This window comes from Eublepharis macularius, chromosome 17, assembly GCF_028583425.1.
Source record: "Eublepharis macularius isolate TG4126 chromosome 17, MPM_Emac_v1.0, whole genome shotgun sequence".
Classification (NCBI taxonomy): Eukaryota; Metazoa; Chordata; class Lepidosauria; order Squamata; family Eublepharidae; genus Eublepharis; species Eublepharis macularius.
The window spans coordinates 24,199,698-24,218,000 of NC_072806.1; the positions used below are offsets into that span (position 1 = coordinate 24,199,698).

General features: G+C 45.4%; 1 protein-coding gene across 2 annotated transcripts in view; it reads right to left on the bottom strand.

The window, feature by feature from the left end:
- Positions 1-2,479: 2,479 nt before the first annotated feature.
- Positions 2,480-18,303, bottom strand: part of ANKFY1 (ankyrin repeat and FYVE domain containing 1) — a 51,780-nt gene continuing 35,956 nt past the window's right edge. For both annotated transcript variants that reach the window (XM_055001058.1, XM_055001059.1), the window contains exons 13-25: positions 18,108-18,206; positions 16,527-16,680; positions 15,361-15,529; positions 14,683-14,801; positions 14,293-14,449; positions 13,494-13,694; positions 11,938-12,114; positions 10,283-10,430; positions 9,374-9,464; positions 8,602-8,726; positions 8,300-8,446; positions 7,125-7,215; positions 2,480-5,343 (exon numbers count right to left, since the gene is read on the bottom strand). In XM_055001058.1, coding sequence (XP_054857033.1) covers positions 5,211-5,343; positions 7,125-7,215; positions 8,300-8,446; positions 8,602-8,726; positions 9,374-9,464; positions 10,283-10,430; positions 11,938-12,114; positions 13,494-13,694; positions 14,293-14,449; positions 14,683-14,801; positions 15,361-15,529; positions 16,527-16,680; positions 18,108-18,206 — 1,811 coding nt within the window. In that variant the 3' untranslated portion in view covers positions 2,480-5,210. The remainder of the gene's footprint in view (positions 5,344-7,124; positions 7,216-8,299; positions 8,447-8,601; positions 8,727-9,373; positions 9,465-10,282; positions 10,431-11,937; positions 12,115-13,493; positions 13,695-14,292; positions 14,450-14,682; positions 14,802-15,360; positions 15,530-16,526; positions 16,681-18,107; positions 18,207-18,303) is intronic.

Below are 18,303 nucleotides of genomic sequence, written 5' to 3' on the forward strand. Positions count from 1 at the left end.
CTTCTACAGTGGAACACACAAAATCCACTGCTGGAAATACAGAAAGATCCATTCCAAGATGAAGTCCTGGTTTTCAGAATGTCACTAAGATAAGCCCTGGATGTGGACTGTACCATTCACACTGCAGGGAGAAACTCTTACATAGAGGAAAAATCCATAGACAGAAAGAACAAGATTGCTAAGCAGTAGACTAAGCTACAGGCTTCCTCTATATCTAGTTTTCGTAGTGCAGAAAATAGGATTGCATAGAAGAGCGTTCTCCTTTGCAAGTTCCACTCCTGCAGTCTGAAACAGCGTAGCCCACACACATCTACTTCCTCAGCTGTCCTTTGCAAGGATATTGGACCAGTAGAAGATTCCTTTTATTCATAAATGGAGAGGCATTTCAGTGTCATGTGGAAAATTTGCATGAGCGATTGGTTTTACAGGCAGGGTTAAGGCATTTATTATCTTTTTGCAAATGGAATTAGTACTCAGTATTTTCAATTAACAGCCTCTTACTATGTGAAACATTAGCAAGCCAATTCACAGCATGGTTCCAGAAACCTCACATCTTAACCCTAAGACCAAATTAACTGAGTGAGCATAAGATAAACAAGGACACTTGTTCCACGTGAGTTATTAGGCTAGTCAAAAGCACTCTTCCCCATACCCGCAATGATGATTAACTATGGGAGATCATCTCTTCAAACCTTCATCTTCCTTTTAACAGGTAAAAAACACAGAAATCAAATATACTGATTTTGGTGCAATCAGACCAAGACTCATGACTAATCCAAGTATGCATTGTCCAAAACTAAGATACCAACAGACCTCAACTCCCAAGAGTAATTTGACTAGAAAGCAGCAACTCAAACACAGACAAGAGTCTAATCATTCAATAATCTGGTTCAAGACAGGCAACCCCCTTCATCTGTGCGAATCACAATCCAACAAGTGATTTTCCCTATTTTCCCAATGGTTTTGCCTTCTTCGTGCCTGGGACAACCACAACAGAGATGTGTCATGTGCCTGGCAAGACACGCCAAACAGGGAGTAGAGCAGAATTTCTACCCGCTTGAAAGAAAATCACACACACCAGCTGGCTGCTGAGATGAGTTTGTGGATAAAGTTATGACAAGGAGCCAAATCTCTCCCCTTTATCCTATTCAAAAACCAGAGGCAAAAAGTAGCATGGAGGGAGCAGCAGGACTCCCTAGTGCAGGTGTGGCTCCTCTTCTCACATTGGGCAGCAAAGGCTTTGCACAGTAAGAAATACCTTTCCTGTGCTGAGATAGTAGGGGAGCCTTCCGAGGCTGCTGTGACTCTGAACTGAGAATGGATTTTTGTCCCTTTGGCTCATTTAGAAATGACTGACCAGAAATGAAGGTAGGCTCCCCCTACTACTCAGCAGCTTGTACTTGGTTACGTCTAACTATGCAGATGTCACATCCATGCCCAAGAAAGCTAGGAGGTAGAGAATGAAAAGGAAGAAGAGGAATGGCGGTCAATTACTGGAGCTCGGTATGTGGATGTGAACAGAATGCCGCAGCCCCTCAAATCCACTTTGTGAGGCTTTCTTGGGAAGGGGCAAAGGTTGTCATGGTTTCGAAGTTTATCTTTTGCTTTGCTTGTGTTCTGTTGAGTTTCCTGTAAAATGGGCAACAGTGATGGCAATTGGTATGCACAGGCCTGTCTGAAAGAGAAGGCCAGCTGTGCACTGCTATCTTGGTAAGGGGGAGGATTTCCACCTTCAACCTACCTAGCTCCTGGCTACAAACGTTCTGTACTTTAGAGTGGAAGTTCACAGGAATCTCCAAGGAAGGCTGGCACCTTCTCCTCCACTCATCCTCCCCTCCCCAACACAGTTGCATCAAAGTTCTGAGCAGCTGGTACCCAATCCGCCACATGATGCTACTTGCAGGGAATCACAGAAAACTGCAGTTCCAGGTTGTGAAGCAAGGGGGTCCCACAAATTTATAATGCCCACAGTTATCTCTGGAAATGCTCCCAATTCTTACTCCCTCCCTAGTCTTCCACTATATACATTTCAATATATAACATTGTATCCAGATTAGCTTAAGATCCAGTTTTCAGGCCCTAAGAAGCAGCTAGTCCTCATTATTGTTAAAAGATTACCAAGCAAATTTACACAAAAGGTGCTAAAATTCCACTTAGCTTTTCAAACAGCGGAAGAATTTCAGGCATCTATCGAAATCAGTCTTTAGGATTCCATTTCACAGCACGTCACACGAGTAGATTATTAGTGCAAACAGGAATGTAAGAATTTATGGGCCTCTGATTCCCCCCAGCCCATCAAACCACCAGTATTCAACTGCCAAAGATTTTTCACACTTCTCACAGCTGATGTAGAGGCTGCCACCATACAAAAGCGATTGAGGTATTCAAGTCCCTTATGAGAAGCATAAGCTGACTTGCTTGGCAATTTTTGTGTAACAGAAACATAGGGCCAAATTAGAACAATATAATTAGAACAATATTAGACTTAAATGTTTTTATTAAAAGTGCTTTACAGTGATTAGTTTGTGCAACCCAACGAAGCCCACCTAGAGCCAACCCCCAAAATGTACTGCCTGAGGACCAAATCGCGTAAGGAACTTTCCACCTTCCCATTCCCTCAAGCCCAGGGGTCATCGGTGCAGTTTGGGAAGTCAATTGTTGACTAATTTACCGCCACTCAGAAGAGAGCTGCACTTGTTTATTGGATTAGTCAGCTAGCCAAACTCACACAAGGCCAGTCCAGAAAAACAGTCCCATCTTACCGGAACTTTAAAGATCAGATTCATGACATATTACCAAGACCTAATCCAGAGTAAGGGTGCGTATTTGGACTACTCACCTTGGATATACTATCAAGGACATGGACAAAAGACTATCTCCATGCCTCGGGGTTTGGTAATTCTTCTACATCAAATCTCCTGAAAAAAGCGTTCAAAAAATTCTTCTTTTGGGGGGGGGGGGGTAAAGTGGCAAAAGAGACTGAATGTATCAATGTAAGTTAAGTGGTGCAGTTTCAACCTTTTAAAGCGGGATGGAAAAGTTATAGCTACATCTGCCCCACAGGAGCTTTTCCTCTTGCCTTCAAGATGCTTAATTGGTTTGCAACCCTGGCCTTATTAGGCTGTGTCATCAATTAGGAGGCTGATGCTCCTGCAAAACCTGTAAATATTTTGAGGGCCAAGTGCCAGGAAGAGTGCCTCAACTGGGTCTCCACTGGCTTAAGGAGGCTCCAAGTTAGATGCTGCCTTTTTCCATTTCCAAAGGCAGGTGGCAACCCCAATGCAGCCCGCCCCCTAGGCCAAAAAATTTGCCCACACCCATTTCAGAGCAAGGAGCCTAATGAGAAAAAACTGACAAGCAAAAATCATTCCTTGAGGAAACGGGGGGAAAAAAAACACAGCCCATCCACCATTCATCGCTCCCACACAGTTGAAGAGGACAGAGTTCCAGTTTTTCTTCCCCAAGAGTTCGGAAGGCGAAGCAGCAAACTGAGATCCCACATGAAATGTACTGTTTTAAGCATTAACTTTTAGGAGTTCTCTCTTAAAGAGCCAGCTTTTCTTTTTTACTGCACACACCCCAAGTTTTCACTGAACATATAAAGCAGTTATATCCTATAAATCACAGAAATATAGAAAAGTAGCACTCTGGTATCAGCTCTTTTTACATATATATACGTAATGGATAACATTACAGGACAAGTTAGTATTTAGTACTGGGGGCAATTAACAGGCTCTGAAGTTATAAATGGCATTCTGCGTTCCCTTCCATACATACACGCCCATTCGTACACTGAAAAAATAGTGGTTACCAAAGGTAAGAGACACACAACACAAGTGATTAATTTGTGGAACGACAAAAAGGTTTAGCTATGTACTTCTTCCTGGTTTTGTTTCTTTAAGGGGAAAAAAAGGCGAACAAGCTTTCTACTTAAACATACGGTGATTCTGCAGTCTTAATCACACTTGCCAGTCAGTGTGTAATTCAGGGGGTTCCTTCTGAGAGGGACCCAGATCTGGTGTTTCATAGAAGCAGAACTAATGTAAAATATCCACAGCGAGCTGGGTGGAGAGAATGTGCGTTTCTGCGGAGGAGTCAAGAATCGCCACAGAACTCCTGAACAGGGCAAGCTGCCAACGGTTCACACCCTAAACATCTGAGCAGAGAGAGCCTCCAGAATCGCCACCTTGCCCCCCAAGCTGTAGGTGCAGAACGCACACAAGTTCCTTCATGAGCAGTGTCATCAGGATCTCTTTCTATTGGGCACTGCAGGCTGCCTCACCCCCAAACTCGCCCTGCATCATTATGCAGATGTTCCACAGGTGCTCTTGCGCACCGACTTTCTGTTCTACCCCTTGCCACCAGACCTTCCTGCACCATTGTAAACATATGACTATTTTTGCCAAGCCGACTGTTATTTGCTATAAAGGAGACTGGCCAGTAGCTTATGAGGATTTCTTCCTTTGAGGAGCAGTGATTGAATTTGATAAAGACAGCCTCCCCCTCTTCCCCCTTGGAATGTGGGGACGGGGGGGACCTAAGTTCCAAAGACGCGGGAGCTGTAATTCTGGTTCTGTTTCTACAGGAGGAAAACCGTAAAGCTTTTGTTGTAAGGCCACACAAAATACTTACACAGCAATGTGTGTTAAACAAAACCCTGTTTTGGAAGGGGCAGTCATTGTGCACAGGAGAATTGCCCCACTGACGACAAAGCTGGACAACAGGGATCCTTCTCTCAGAGAAGGTAACAAAAAGGGGGCAAATCACACAGTTCCCCAGAAATAAGAGCTAGCAATCTCTCGTTTTTAAAAAAAAAAAAATCATCGCAGGACTTCTGAGCAGACCTGCATCAAGGCCTACTTTGGCCTATTGTGTTACATGATCAGTTAAATGCAAGAAGTTTCATTTTCAGTGCCCCAGACTATGATTAGCGTAGGGTCTAACTCAATCTGCGTTCATTTTCTCACTTTGTTCCTGGTCCAGTTTCTATCCATTACCCACCATTAGCATTCGGCAATTGTACAAAAGATTCATTTATACTTGAATATAGTGTTTACGTGGTCCCTTAAGTCAATCAAAGTCTATTGTAACAGGAAGACAAATATAAGCTCCTCCGTCTCCATTATAGATGATTTGCCATCGAGTGGCTGCAAGGCAGGTGGGTGGGAGGAGCAGTGCCTGTAAGCCACTCCCCTTCCCTGTGGGCCACACTAGGAAACTCCACCCAGCGTCAAGACGTCAAAGCAGATGTTGCAGACGCGGACCGGCTTGTTCAGGTCGAACTTGATGATGGGAATCTCCTTGGTTGAACACTTGTGGCACAGCAAACGCCCACAGTGCCGGCTGCAGGGAAGAAAAGAGGTTTGAACCACACAAAGTCTCATCCGGGGGAGCTCGGGGGCAGGGTGGAGAGAAGGCAGACAAGAGGGTTTCCTTATATGGGCAAGGAATCTCAGGGTGTTTGGCAAACTGCAGCCTCTTCATGCTGCAAAGCAACCCAGTTTGGAAACTGAAGGGCATATAAGAAGCAGTTTGTGATAATGGAATTACAGGGAAGAAGTGGGGTGGGGACGGGGGCTATAGGTCATGATAAAGCTCAAGGCTTAATCCCAAGAACAAGGAGCTCAAATTTGCTAGATATCCAGGGGCTCCTTTTCTTTTGCTGGACAGCATCAGCTAAATAGTTAAGCAGGTTCCAAAATTGTGCAATCAAGGTATCCTACCTCCTGCCTGTAAATGTTTGGAAGGTCCCTAGCACATCAGATGAAATCTTTCACTGTGGAGTTGGTATGATAGACAGAAACTTAAGTATCCAAGCTACTGTCTTCCCTATCTGCTCCTTGCAACTCTGAAGGCCAGACCGCTACATCAAATTTTCAAGGACAAAACCACCTTGCGCTTTATATAGGCCTTTGTGCTACACCCCACTCAGCTCCCCGCCATCGCTGTCTGTTTGCATACTAGCATTAGGTCAGCCGTTCACACACAGAACCTTCCAGCTAAGGTAAATGGTTCTGGATGCCCTTGTTGCACCAATACAGATAAAAGCACACGACAATAATCCATACTGAGCAATATTAGGCCAAGCACTTGTACTCTAGACGAACATTCAGACTTTGCATGAACCGTCTGTGTGTTTTTTTCTATGTGTTAGGTAATTCTAACAGGTGTACTTTAATCTTTTGACAGTTAATTAAAATAGTGGACTCTATCGAGATTAATGTTCCTCCATCAGAGGTTCAACCAATGGTGATCTCTCAGCTTTTTCTGACACTTCTCAGAGATTTATAGTTTTGCTTTGTAAGTTTGAGTATAACGTAATTTTTTACTAATTGGAAGGTTATACAATGGAAACTATGAATATTCAATGAAGCATCAGACCAATCATCGTTTGTTTGTGCTATCATGTGAAAAGACCTTAAATATTTGCATATGATGATGTATAAAATTGCAAACGCAGATAGAATGGCAGAGCTCTGATGGAAGAAATCTCTTGAGAGAATTTAGGTGAGAACTTATTTTTACCTATGTATTTCATAGAAACTTTATGTTAAACTTGGAATTTATTAAGAAATGTTAGCAAACTTATTTCTTATTGCCTTTCTGTGTTCTGTTTTTATAGGATTTATATTAATAGCCATTTATATTTTGATTACTTGCTTCATTAAAAAACTAAGGTGTATTTTCAGTAAAGTGAAATAAACTCTAGACAGGTGTCTGTGTGTTTGATAAAGAGTTGCAAAGCAAGATTGAACCCTATATAAATAAATGTACTGATAAACAGGTGGTTCAAAGAACTTATCTGTTTGACAGGTCTAAGAACTAATTGCTGAAAGCTTTCCAGGAGAAAGATACATCTTTCTTTTGGCTAGTAGAAGCTTAGTTTCAGACACGGGCAAAAGCTCGTTACACCCTCTGTAACTGGAGGGGAGGTGGTTAAGTAGTAGAATACATGCTTTGAATGAACCCAGTCCCAGGTTCAATCCCAAACTCCGTCAGCTTAACAGCATCTCAAGGTATTGGGAAAACTCTGTTCTGTTGCCTGTCAACACAGGTGTATAATGGACCAACCTATCACAACCTGTCACTTTGTGAAGCCAAAAACTGACACAAGGGTCAATTACCAGTGATGTTTCCTTGTTGTGACCCCAAATTTGGCAGTGCATTCATAGCAGTTTGAGCCATCACACCAGGGAGGTTCCTTGGACAGCATATCTGAAAAAGAAAGGGTAATAAGGAATTCTTGGGTTTATCCTCACTGCGCCAAGGCCACCTTTCTGCCCCTCAATGACAAAATCACCCTATGAAAGACAAAAATGCTTCTCCACAGCCTCCCTCCCCGTAAGCCACCTCAATCATCCTGTGCTTGCGAGGAGGAGAAAGCACCTACAGATACTCCACATTGCTGCGGCATGATCCTTTTTGTTTAGGGCCAAGAGACAGGCTCAAGTTCATAAGACTACATTTCTTCATGTCAGTATCATGTAAGTCTACACTTCCAATAAGTTAGGCCAGTAGATGTACTGGACAAGAATTTTGGGGTGGAGGGGACTCCTTCAGTTGGTAAAGACAGGCTCTCTCTGAACTTTCTAGCGCTGCTGGGGAAAAGAGTAGGAGAAATAACCCGCCCAAGGATGCCCCCTTCCTCCACTGATAGATAAGTTCTGTTTTTCTCCATTTATGAGTAGCCTCCATGCTTTTGTGGAAGAGGAGAGGAGCACACCAGAGCAAATACGGACCTTTTTGCACAAGCACAATTGCCACAAACAATAAAATAGCAAGATCCCTTCAAGGAGCAGCAGGCAGTGTACCCTGTTCTCCTCTCTCCCCCATCCCTTCCATTTTAACCTCACAAGCCCTCCTGAAGTGGGTGCAGCTGAAAGAGAGGCTGGCCCACAGTCACCTAGTGAGCTTCATGACAGAGAGGACATGAGTCCAGGTCTTCCTCGCCGCTATCTGACTTTCTAACCAGCATGCTACACCAACCCACATCTTTAAGCTGTCCATCACAGCCCACCACCCTATCAAGTTGCAGAGGAAGTTGCTGACCTGAGCTGGGCAGTTCGCCTGCCACCATGTTTCGTAATATCAAGCCCAACCTATGGCATTTCCTCCTCCCTTACACATCTCACTTCATGCCAAGTGCTTGGCCTCCAAGGAGATGCTGTTATTTCTTGGTTAAATCTGCCCTGCCCCTCCAACTTCTCTTCCGTCAGGTCCCCAGGGTGGTGTCCCAAGCTTTCCCAGAAGGTCTCCCAAGCACTGCTGCAACAAGAGGTGGCCTGCCCCCCCCCCTTACCCAAGAGCCTGAAGAGAAGCTGTTTTGTAGCAACTTGATAGTTGAAGATGTTGACTCCCTGGTTGTTGTTGACTCCCAGGCGTGCTCCGGCTCTCACAATGGCCCGGCACAAGTTGGCATTTCCCTTCATGTAGGCCAAGAGAAGCACTGGAAGGAAAGAGCAAGGAGAGTCTTCAGTCCTGTCCATGGACCCCCTTTCAATGGCTTTTAAGACTGGATGAATTATTTAGGGAAGCAGGTTTTTTTAATTTTAGTTATTTATGCACCACCCCTTAACAGTCACGACTTCCCAAGCATCTTACCCGTGTTTCCTTCAGCATCTGGTTTGTCAAGAGGGTATTCTGACATGCATTCCAAAAAGAGGTCAAAGATGGCTGCAGCGTTGTCTTTCCCGTATTGCCCCAGGATGTGCATTGGGGACTGACCTCTGGCAACAAAGACATCGAGCACATTACAGACATCTGCACTGTTTACGTCTTTTACGCCACAAGCGCCTTCTCAAAAAGAGAACTTTGAAGCAATTCCTGGTGGCATGCTCCACCGGCACGCAAGAATTCATAGTTTGGAGCAGGGCAAAGACCTTGCAAGGCAGCCAAGATCAGCAGCGGGAACAAGTCATTATTGCCAGCACCGCAGGTAGATATCCCAGCAAGGCCAACTGAAGGACTGAGGGGACAAACCAGCGCTGTCAGCATGTTTCATGCCTAGTTCTCACTGAGAGAAGGAGACGGTGTATGGGCCATACCCCCGTCAGACTGCAATGGCAGGACGCGTATGATTGAAGGGGCCCATCCGTTAAAGAACTTCCTGTACAAATAGCCTCCGTGATGTCCTAATTTTCTATATGTATGGAGCACTTTGTTTGAAGGGGGCTTTTTGGTACTGAAGTAGCCATTTTATGTGAGCCCCTATAGAAAAAGAGCTCACCATTCGCAATGGTACGAGTCCAACTTAGACACGGTTCACGGGGTGAATCAATCATTGGCCAGCACCTCGGAGAGAATTTGGAAACCTGGGTGGGAGGAGGGGGGACAAAAACACAAAGCATACAGAAATGGGCAGGGCTAACTTTACCTTAGATTAAAGGCTTCTGCATCCACATTGGATTCTGTCAGGAGGACACGGATGTTATTCAGGCGCCCCTGCATCACGGCCAGGTGGAGGGCTGTGTTCAGAGATACAAAGGAGAGAGCCACCGTTCAAAAACCAGAAGCTCAAGTACAAATCTGTTCCGTGCAAGTTCATTTAAATTATGTAAGACACAACCCAATGGGCCGGTGTGGTTTAGTAACCAGCTTTGAACCCCCATTCTGCCAGGGAGGCTTGCTGGATGATTTTGGGTCAGTCCTACATTCTCAGCCTAACCTACCTCACAGGGTTATTCTGAGGATAGAATGGAGGAGGGGAGAATGATGTGAGCCTCTTTGGTTCCCCATCGGGCAGAAAGGTGAGGTATAAATGAAGTAAACAGATAAATGAAATAATTATACCTAGAACTACCTCTAGATCATCTGCCTGCCATTTCTCTCTTCCTTCAATTTCCTCCTCCAAGGCTACTTCTCCATAAAGCCACTGGCACAACCCCTTTCCCCCCCATCACCTGTTGAACCTAAGCCACAGTATCTGAAACTGGAATAAATGCAAATTGTCTCCCCATTTTATCCCCATCTTTACCTCCCTCCTCTATCTCAAGTTTTAGAATACAAGCTCCTGGCCGGGGGGAGGGGGGGAGAGATAGATAGTTGGGACTGGTCGCCTAGTACTCTAAAATCCCCCCATGCACACACACACACACACACGCACACGCACACACACACACCCGCTAAATCATCTTCCTTGATTTAAAGGAACGTGATTTTTTTTCCCCAGCCCAGGAAATCTCTGGAAGGAGCAACGGGAAAGGGAATGAACTGGAAATGACAACTTGCAAGGATCTTTTGCAAGCCAGTATGAGAGAAAGAAAGGCTTGCATCAGGGAGTTACCATTGTTCCCATTCTCATCCACTGCTGCAAAGTCTATTCCATTCTCCAGAAGGACTGAGCAGATTGTGGGAAGGTCTTGCTGGGCAGCAAGATGAAGGGCCGTCTGGCGATGCTTGTTCAGCTCATTGAGCTTGGCCCCTGCAAGCAACTGTCAGCAGAAAGGAGATTTTTTTTAAAAAAAGGCTGTTTTAACAACAGAGAACCACATCAGAAGAGCACAAGCAGCCCCCTATTACTCATACATCAATTACTACAATACCCTCCACGTGAAAAGCTCACAGAACTGACCCAAAACACCACAGTAAGGTTCTCAGTGGGGCACACTACTGGTCAACAGATCATCTCTGTATTGCAATACCCACCCTGGCAGTCAAGCACAACTTGAAGTGCCAGTTTTGACCTATAAAATCCCTGAACTATTTAATTACGGGGATCTGAAGAGCTGCTTTCTCTCGTATGAAACTGCCCATTGCAGAGATTCTCCTTTGGAGAAGCAAGAGGCGACCAGTTTCATAGTCACCACCTCCTGTGGAAGATCGGAACAAGCCAATCCCCTACAGCACAGGCAATGCTGCAAGGGCTTGGCTTGGGTGCAAGTTGGTTTGGAAAACAATGGCTACGATGCCCTTCCTGTATCACTGACGGCCAAGAGCACGGCAAGCCTCGACAGCACTGCCAACACATCCTCCTAGACCCAGCGGCTGCTGGTGGGGGGGGAAGCAGTGCATTGGTGCCCTCTTACTGTGCTGCCCCCAGCAACCACCTCTTGTTTCTGCCACACTCTTATCCATGGGGTTCGCCCTTGTATCTTCAACTTCTGACATTTAGACACCAGGCAAAGCCCATTTTTAATCCAACTGCTCTTTTGGTTAAGTTCTGACTGCTGCCATATAGTATCTATCGCTGACTTGGTTGTCTACTGGGAATTAGCTTTAATTTTAAAAGCCTGGGTTTGGTATGAGTTATTCTAGCAGGGTGGTGGTAATAATAGTATTTTATTAAATTGGTTTTCTATTATCATCCCGCTCTTCCAAAATACGATTTGCTCAAAGCAGGCCAGCATTTTTCATTTTTTAAAATTCATAGTCCACCTATCTCACTGAGATCCAAGGCGGATTACAACAGTGTGAGTAAAAATAAAATATCATCAACCACAAAGGCATTCACCGAGCAAAGTATAATAATGAACAAAAGCAAAATCTCTTACATGTTCGGAGAGACAGTTGCCCAAAATAACACAAAGATTCACATGGCTTGCTAGCCTGCAAGCTGAATGTGTGAAACCAACTCCGCTGATGTCATGATTACATGTCAAGTTGCTAAATTCTGTGCTTTAGTTCTTAAATTACGGGAGTCACATTTTAAAAGCTCTTAAACTGACCTTTTTCATCTTCTAATTGTATTTTCCTTTTGTATAATTTGTATGCTGGTCTTACGACCGTAATAAACAATGATGATGACTCCACTGACAAGGGCTGGATTTCAGGAACGATGAAAACCTCTGCCTGCTGGATGACTGGCAGTTGCTGCTGCAGTTACCTAATACGGAACCGTCATGTTCAAGCTGAATTTGAACCCTGGCAGAAGCCATTCTCCCAATTCTCCTCCTCCAGCAATGAGTACTGTAGAGTTAAGGCTCCCCCCGCAGCACATACCAGGTTGCGCACAATGATTTCCGAGCCAGCTTGCACAGCAAGATGTAACGGAGTGAGCTTGGAGGCGTCCTGCAGCCTGGAGTTCACGTTTGCTTGGACGCTGATCAGGAACAGAACACTCTCAATGTCAGAATTCTGAACGGCCACGTGGAGGAAATTCCGGCCTTTGTTGTCCATCTGAACCATTGACCAGACAAAAAAAAGTGAGGAAAAAACCCTCCACAGTGGATTTCCAAGCACCATGCCTTAAAACTGAACACCTAGATTATTAACGCAAACTCCAGATGAGTAGTTAGGAAGCAGCAAAGATACAAAATACTGCACCTTTGCTAAAGAATGTGTAGCCTAAGTTTTTCCAGGCAAGAACTCACATTATGTGCATTATTGGCTAAACACGCATACCCAGAGGACGACCTAATACAAGATATAAAGCCAAAGAGCAGCCATCTCCACTCTTCAGATGTATTTAGCACTTCACATGTGGCCTTTGCTGCATGCGTTAACTTGCATTTCTCGCTTTTTTACCTTGCGCCCCCAACTCGGCTAATAAAGTATTCAGGTATAAAGCAAACCACCCTACCAATATCTCTAAAAATGCCACAGCAGGTTGGATTTTTAAAATAAAGTAGCAGGTGCGTGGATAAGGTATTTATCAAGCACATTTTTATCCCACTTCTTCTTCAAGGAGCAAAAGGTAGCCTATGCAGTTCATCCTTACCCATCTGAATCTCACAAGGATCCCATGAAGTCAGCTAGGCTGAGGCAGAGTGAACTGCCCAAGATCTCCCAGCAAGCTTCATGGCGCAGTATGGATACTATAGCTGCGGCAGCACCCAAACAGAAACCAAAAGCTCACAATCATTAATTTGACAGTGCTAGAAGAGACGCATCTTGACCTGATGCTGGAATGCTAACAAAAGCAGGGGGGGGGGAGAGAATCTCCCAGAAAAACCCAATGCTGCGATGCTACCATAGAAAAAAGCCCTCTGCTGCTTCTCTCCAACAGCAATGACACACAGAGCAGGACTGCTGCTGGTAGATTTGGCAGATTTATTTGGGACGAAACAGTCCCTTAAGATCTCTAGGCACTCACGTTTTTATAGGTCAGAAAGAGCACTCTAAATTGGGCCCAGAAAACTGGAAACTAATAATGCAATTTGCTGATATCATTCTGAACCAGCTGAAGTTTTAGAACCCTTCTCAAAGGTGGTCCCATTTAAAGCTCATTACAGAAAGCTCACCTGATCTCAGGGATCTGATAGGCCATTGCATCTTATCTCACACTCACAACCACACACGGACACTAAGCCAACACAAAGCCATCAAAGTCAATAGGCCTGGAATCTACAAATTCCGACCACTAACATTCAAAAGTCACAGCACACACCTCCAAGTACAGATTTTCCCTCTCACCTGCATGTTTGAGAAAACGGACCGAGTCAAGTAAGTGGGAGCTCTTAATGGGTAACATCCAATTATATCACATGAAGATGATGCAGCAAGAAGTCCCCCATAAGGCCTCAGCCGCTGGCTTGGGCATCTGCCTCTCCCCATACCTGCTCAGCAGCTCCCGGCTCCCGCTTCAGGATTGCTTCTGCCGCCTTGTTATTCTTGTAAGTCATTGCACACGCAAAAGGGGTCATGCCTTGCCGGTCACGTATGTTGAGATGGATGTCGGGGTGAGATATCAGCAGCTGGATTATGACCCCGTGCTGATTGATAATGGCAACATGGATGGGTGTTCTTCCTTCCGCATCCTACAAAGGAGAGAGAGAGTAAATTGGTTAACGATACAGCTCAAGAAGCTGCCACAAAGAATGCTTTCATTCTAAGAGGGGCTAATGCAGGATAATGGATGCTATGAAATTATCCTGCAAAGGCACACTACGAGTCCCTCCTCCCTCCTGGCACAGATTCGTTGTATGGACTCAAAGAGGAAATCTATTTCTTCGGAAAATTTATATGCAGCCTCACCAGAGACCTGCTTGAGGCAGCTCACATCTAAGTCAACAAAACTGAGCTGTTAAAAGACAAAGCCGTTAAAAGAAACCTCCCCCAAAACCCCCAAAGTTCTTAAAATAAGCAGGGGCATAACACCATAAAATACAGAGAGCAAATAAAAATGAGGGAGATATATTGCTCCTTGGGCCTACGGAATGGAATGGAAGAAATAAAATCCCTTAACGAAAAGTAAAAAGTGGTAAACAGGAACGCTTTCGCTTGGCACCTAAAAGAAAGTAAAGCAGGTGCCAGGTGAGCCTCACTGGGGAGTGGGGAGCCTGTTCCAGGCATAGAGGAGGACATGAAGAGGCCTGCCAGGAGATGAAGACCCGGAAAATGTTCTCCCTCCTGTACCTGGGCGTTTACATTGGCACCAAACTCCAGAAGGCACTGCACCGCCTCTTCCAGGCCCCAACAGGCTGCCAAGTGCAAAGGCGACTGTCCATCGTGAGCCTCTTCATCCCCCTCTCCATTGGCGCCGGGCTGCCTTGGGCTGTTGACGTCGCAGCCGCTAGGGAGAAAGCAGTGCATCAGCCTAGCCCTACGCTGAATTTACATTGGGAGGAATCACAGGTAAAACAGCATAGTTTCCCCAACAACTGTGCAGACAAAGAGCTTGCTGACTAATTGGTTAATAGGAGCCAAGGAGAAGTCACATGTTCTATAGGCCATGAATGGTTACAGCATGAGCCTTCAGAAATCTAGCTGCAACTGACACACAGTTCAAACAGGCTTGCGTCTCACCTGCGGATAAGGAAGCAGGAGGTCTGTTCGTTGTTCTCGTCGATGGCTCTGTGAAGGAGGGTCTGTAAACAGCCACCTGGCCCTGGACCCCAGCAAGTGGCATCACAACCGTGTCTTACCTGCAGGCAGAGATGCAGAAAGATGCTAATGAACAGCTAATAAACATTTGGGCACGATTAAAGTTATCTATAGGTACAAGGATTACAGGTGTTTCCCTTATCCTCCCTCCCTCAGCAGTCCTTTCTGACATCAGAACTGCAGATCCCCAAGGTCACAGATCCTACACGGACACGTAAGTCACCTTGATTGGAAGACTTTACTGAGGAGGGGAGAACGGATCAGACGCCTTCCTACCAGTGCCTATTAATCACTGAGGGCCCTACAACTCTAGGAATCAACTTTCCTGGAGTCAGAAAGGCCTGCAGGAGGAGGGATGGGACACAAGGGAAAGACTGGCATCCATCAGAAACTTTCACTGATAGTTAATAGATCCCAACTACTGATGAGGTGGAGTTTTTCATAGTTCTTCTCCACCTTAAAGGTTTAGAAGGGAGGTAGAAGTAACTGGTAAAAGAGTTTTTATTAAAAAATATTTTGTGTATTGTGATCCAGCAGCAATGCAAACCTCTTTTTTAAAAAACCAGAAAGGACAGTACAAGGCCCGCCATCCAGTCTTACCAGAGTTGAGGCAATATCTTCCAGGTTGTTTTCTAGCGCAAGCCAGAGTGGAGGGTTGCCCTTGTCATCCGGCACAGACATGTCTGCTCCCCTGGTGCAGATTGCGTCGACCACGAGCGGAAGCTGGTTTTTGATGGCCAGCTGAAGGGCCGTCTCTCCATCCTGCGTCCTGCAATAAAAGCACACGTGGCTGTATGTGGAACCAGCCACTGCTGCTGTGTCGTAACGAGTCATAACTTCACTAGCAGAATGACCATTTGGCACCTTGTTGAGGAGCCCTTTCTTCTGTAATCCTGGAGCACACCATGCTCCCCTCCAGCTTTGTACTGAATGTATCCATGGCCTTGTTGGATCACATCAAAGGATCATCTAGACCAGCTTTCTGTCTCAAGTAGTAAGTGGACAGATGCCCCTGGAAAGCCTGTGCTGGAAGACAAGCCTGTGCTGGAAGATGGAAACAGCGTGCAGTTCCATGGAAGAACATATGCTTTGCATGAGGAAGGTGCCAGGTTCAGTCACTGGCAGCCTCAGTTAAAGGATCTTAGAAGCAGGTATTAAGGGAAACCTCTCTGACACTCTAGGAAAACCAAAGCCAGGTAACAGAGTTATACCTGCCAAAAAAACAGGTAACAAACATCAGGTAGTAGAAGTGCAGTTCACCATCATAAGCTTGTAACAATGACCCCCCCCCCCCCTAATCTTCAGCTGGTCCCAAAGTGGCTATTAAAATACAACACATCCGTTTTTAGGGATATGGGATGTTTGAATATCAGCTTCCTCTTGCCCTGGTAGCTGATGACACTGCCCAGGTTCTACCCCTCCAGATGAAGGGGATAGAAGGAGCTGCTAGTGGATACAGGGGCTAGATAGCGGGAGATACAAAACTACGGAAGTCCATGAACTGTAGTCTTTCCTTCCCTCTGGCAGGAAAAGAAAGATACTATATAGTGGCTTTGGGACAAGAAGCTATGGAAGTCCCTTTCCCCGAAAACCTCTGGAAATGTTCCAAATCATCCACTTTTAAGACCTCACTGGACATCAGTTGCCTGCACTGAAAATCAAGACTTCACAATGCCCAGCATTACTACCAAACCGCAGAGCACACATGGTCTTGAATATCATCCAATTACTCTCCTACAAATTCAGGGCCCAGGCCCAGGTTGTACCTGACATTTATGTCAGCCTGGTGCTCCAGCAGGAAGAGTGCGCTCTTGCTGTCCTGTCTCTGGATTGCCATGTGCAACAGTGTCTGCCCATCCGACATGGTGTCATTGATGGAGGCCCCGGATCCAAGGAGCTGAGCGGCTATGATATGCATGCCTAGGGGGAAATCAAGGCATATTATGATGTCACAGAATGCCAGATTTTAAAAGATAAACTGATAGACTTCAGCAAAGTTCACGCCCTCTCCATTCAACAACGAGAACAGCTCAATGAACATTTGCACCCATCCACAAATTCTGAGGCTACCCCTCTGAACAAAGTTCAGCAAGCATGTGCTTGGGGAGGGGGGTGCGGGGAGATCACAATTATTAAGGTATGGGTCCTATGGGCATGTGCAAGGCCTCAGAAGGAACCATCCTTTCCCAATGCCCCTATGCATAGTAGTATCAAGCAGTAAAGTGCCTTCGTGCGTGGCGGTTACTGCAAGTTGTTTGCTAACTCCTCTTTCCCCTGAAAAAGCACTCCTGAGGGTTCAATAAAAGGGGAAGCACCACACTGTGGCAAAAAGGGGTAACTGGCTAAAACTGTCCCTTCCCTGCTTCCTTCTTGCATTACTGAGGGAAGAGGAAGTGAGAAAGAGCTACTTCCACAAAATTGTTCTTGTTGCAGAAGAGGGGATCCATATGTACTTTTGTAAACAACGCCTACTGGGATCTTGGGACCTGGTGCTTGAACACCAACTACCACTGCGCATGGCAGCTGCTGCTTAAAACCAAGGATCCTTGGGCACATCAAACTATCTTGCACCATTCCATGCCCAGTTCTCTGGCCTTACTTCTTTAATATCTCATCCTAGCCAGCTTCCCAACCTGAATCTAATGGGGGGTGGGAGAACTGGTGGAGAGAAGAGAGAGACAGAGTAATGGATTGAGTATTGGGGCAGACCTACAAAGGTCCAAATTTAATCTCCTCCCCACCAACAACTTGTGGCCACTCCAGGCAGCGAAAAGATCTACAGTGATATCCCTTCAACAGCAATTTTAGGACTTGAATCTGTCTTGCCTTTCTGTCGGCACTGCCAAAGCTAGTACATGCTTGTCTGTGTCTTCTTAATCTGGTCTAGGTATTGCAAAGCTGAAAATGTCCAGGAGCTAGCAAACAGGATCCTGGTCCTTACTCCAGGCAACGCTTATTTAGGTATAGACATGCCGGCCCAAACCAACTGCAGATTATGATGTTATAATACCACAACGACAACCCCAATCCAGTGAAGTTTGAATCTACATTTGGAAAGCCATAAACCACACAAGGCCTTCATAAACTGGCTTCATCCAATCTGCCACACGCCTATGCAAGAAACTGACTATGTATCATGGGTTCCCCTAGCTAATCATGCAAATAATCATAGGAGGTTGCTAGGAGGGACTGCCCTGAGGCACGGATCCACTTTTTACAGCAAGCTACTCCAACTCCTTACAAGAGAGATGCCTCTAAGTCTAAATATCTAGCTTCTCATTTTTGTACTACTTTCCTTGAGATCCTCCACTGAACACAGGCATATTCCATAACAGCTTCACACTTACCTGACCATAATGCTAGTCCCAGTACGGTTTGGTCTCTGGAGTCCTTAAGACTGAAGTCAGGAATAATCTGCAAGTTGTTGGTGGCATGAAGGGCATTAGCTGAAAAACAAAAAATTAAACCATTTTAACGTTCTATTACTACAATCCAAGTTATCCTTTTGTTTTGAAAAGAAATGCTGGAGGTAGAACTGTGTCT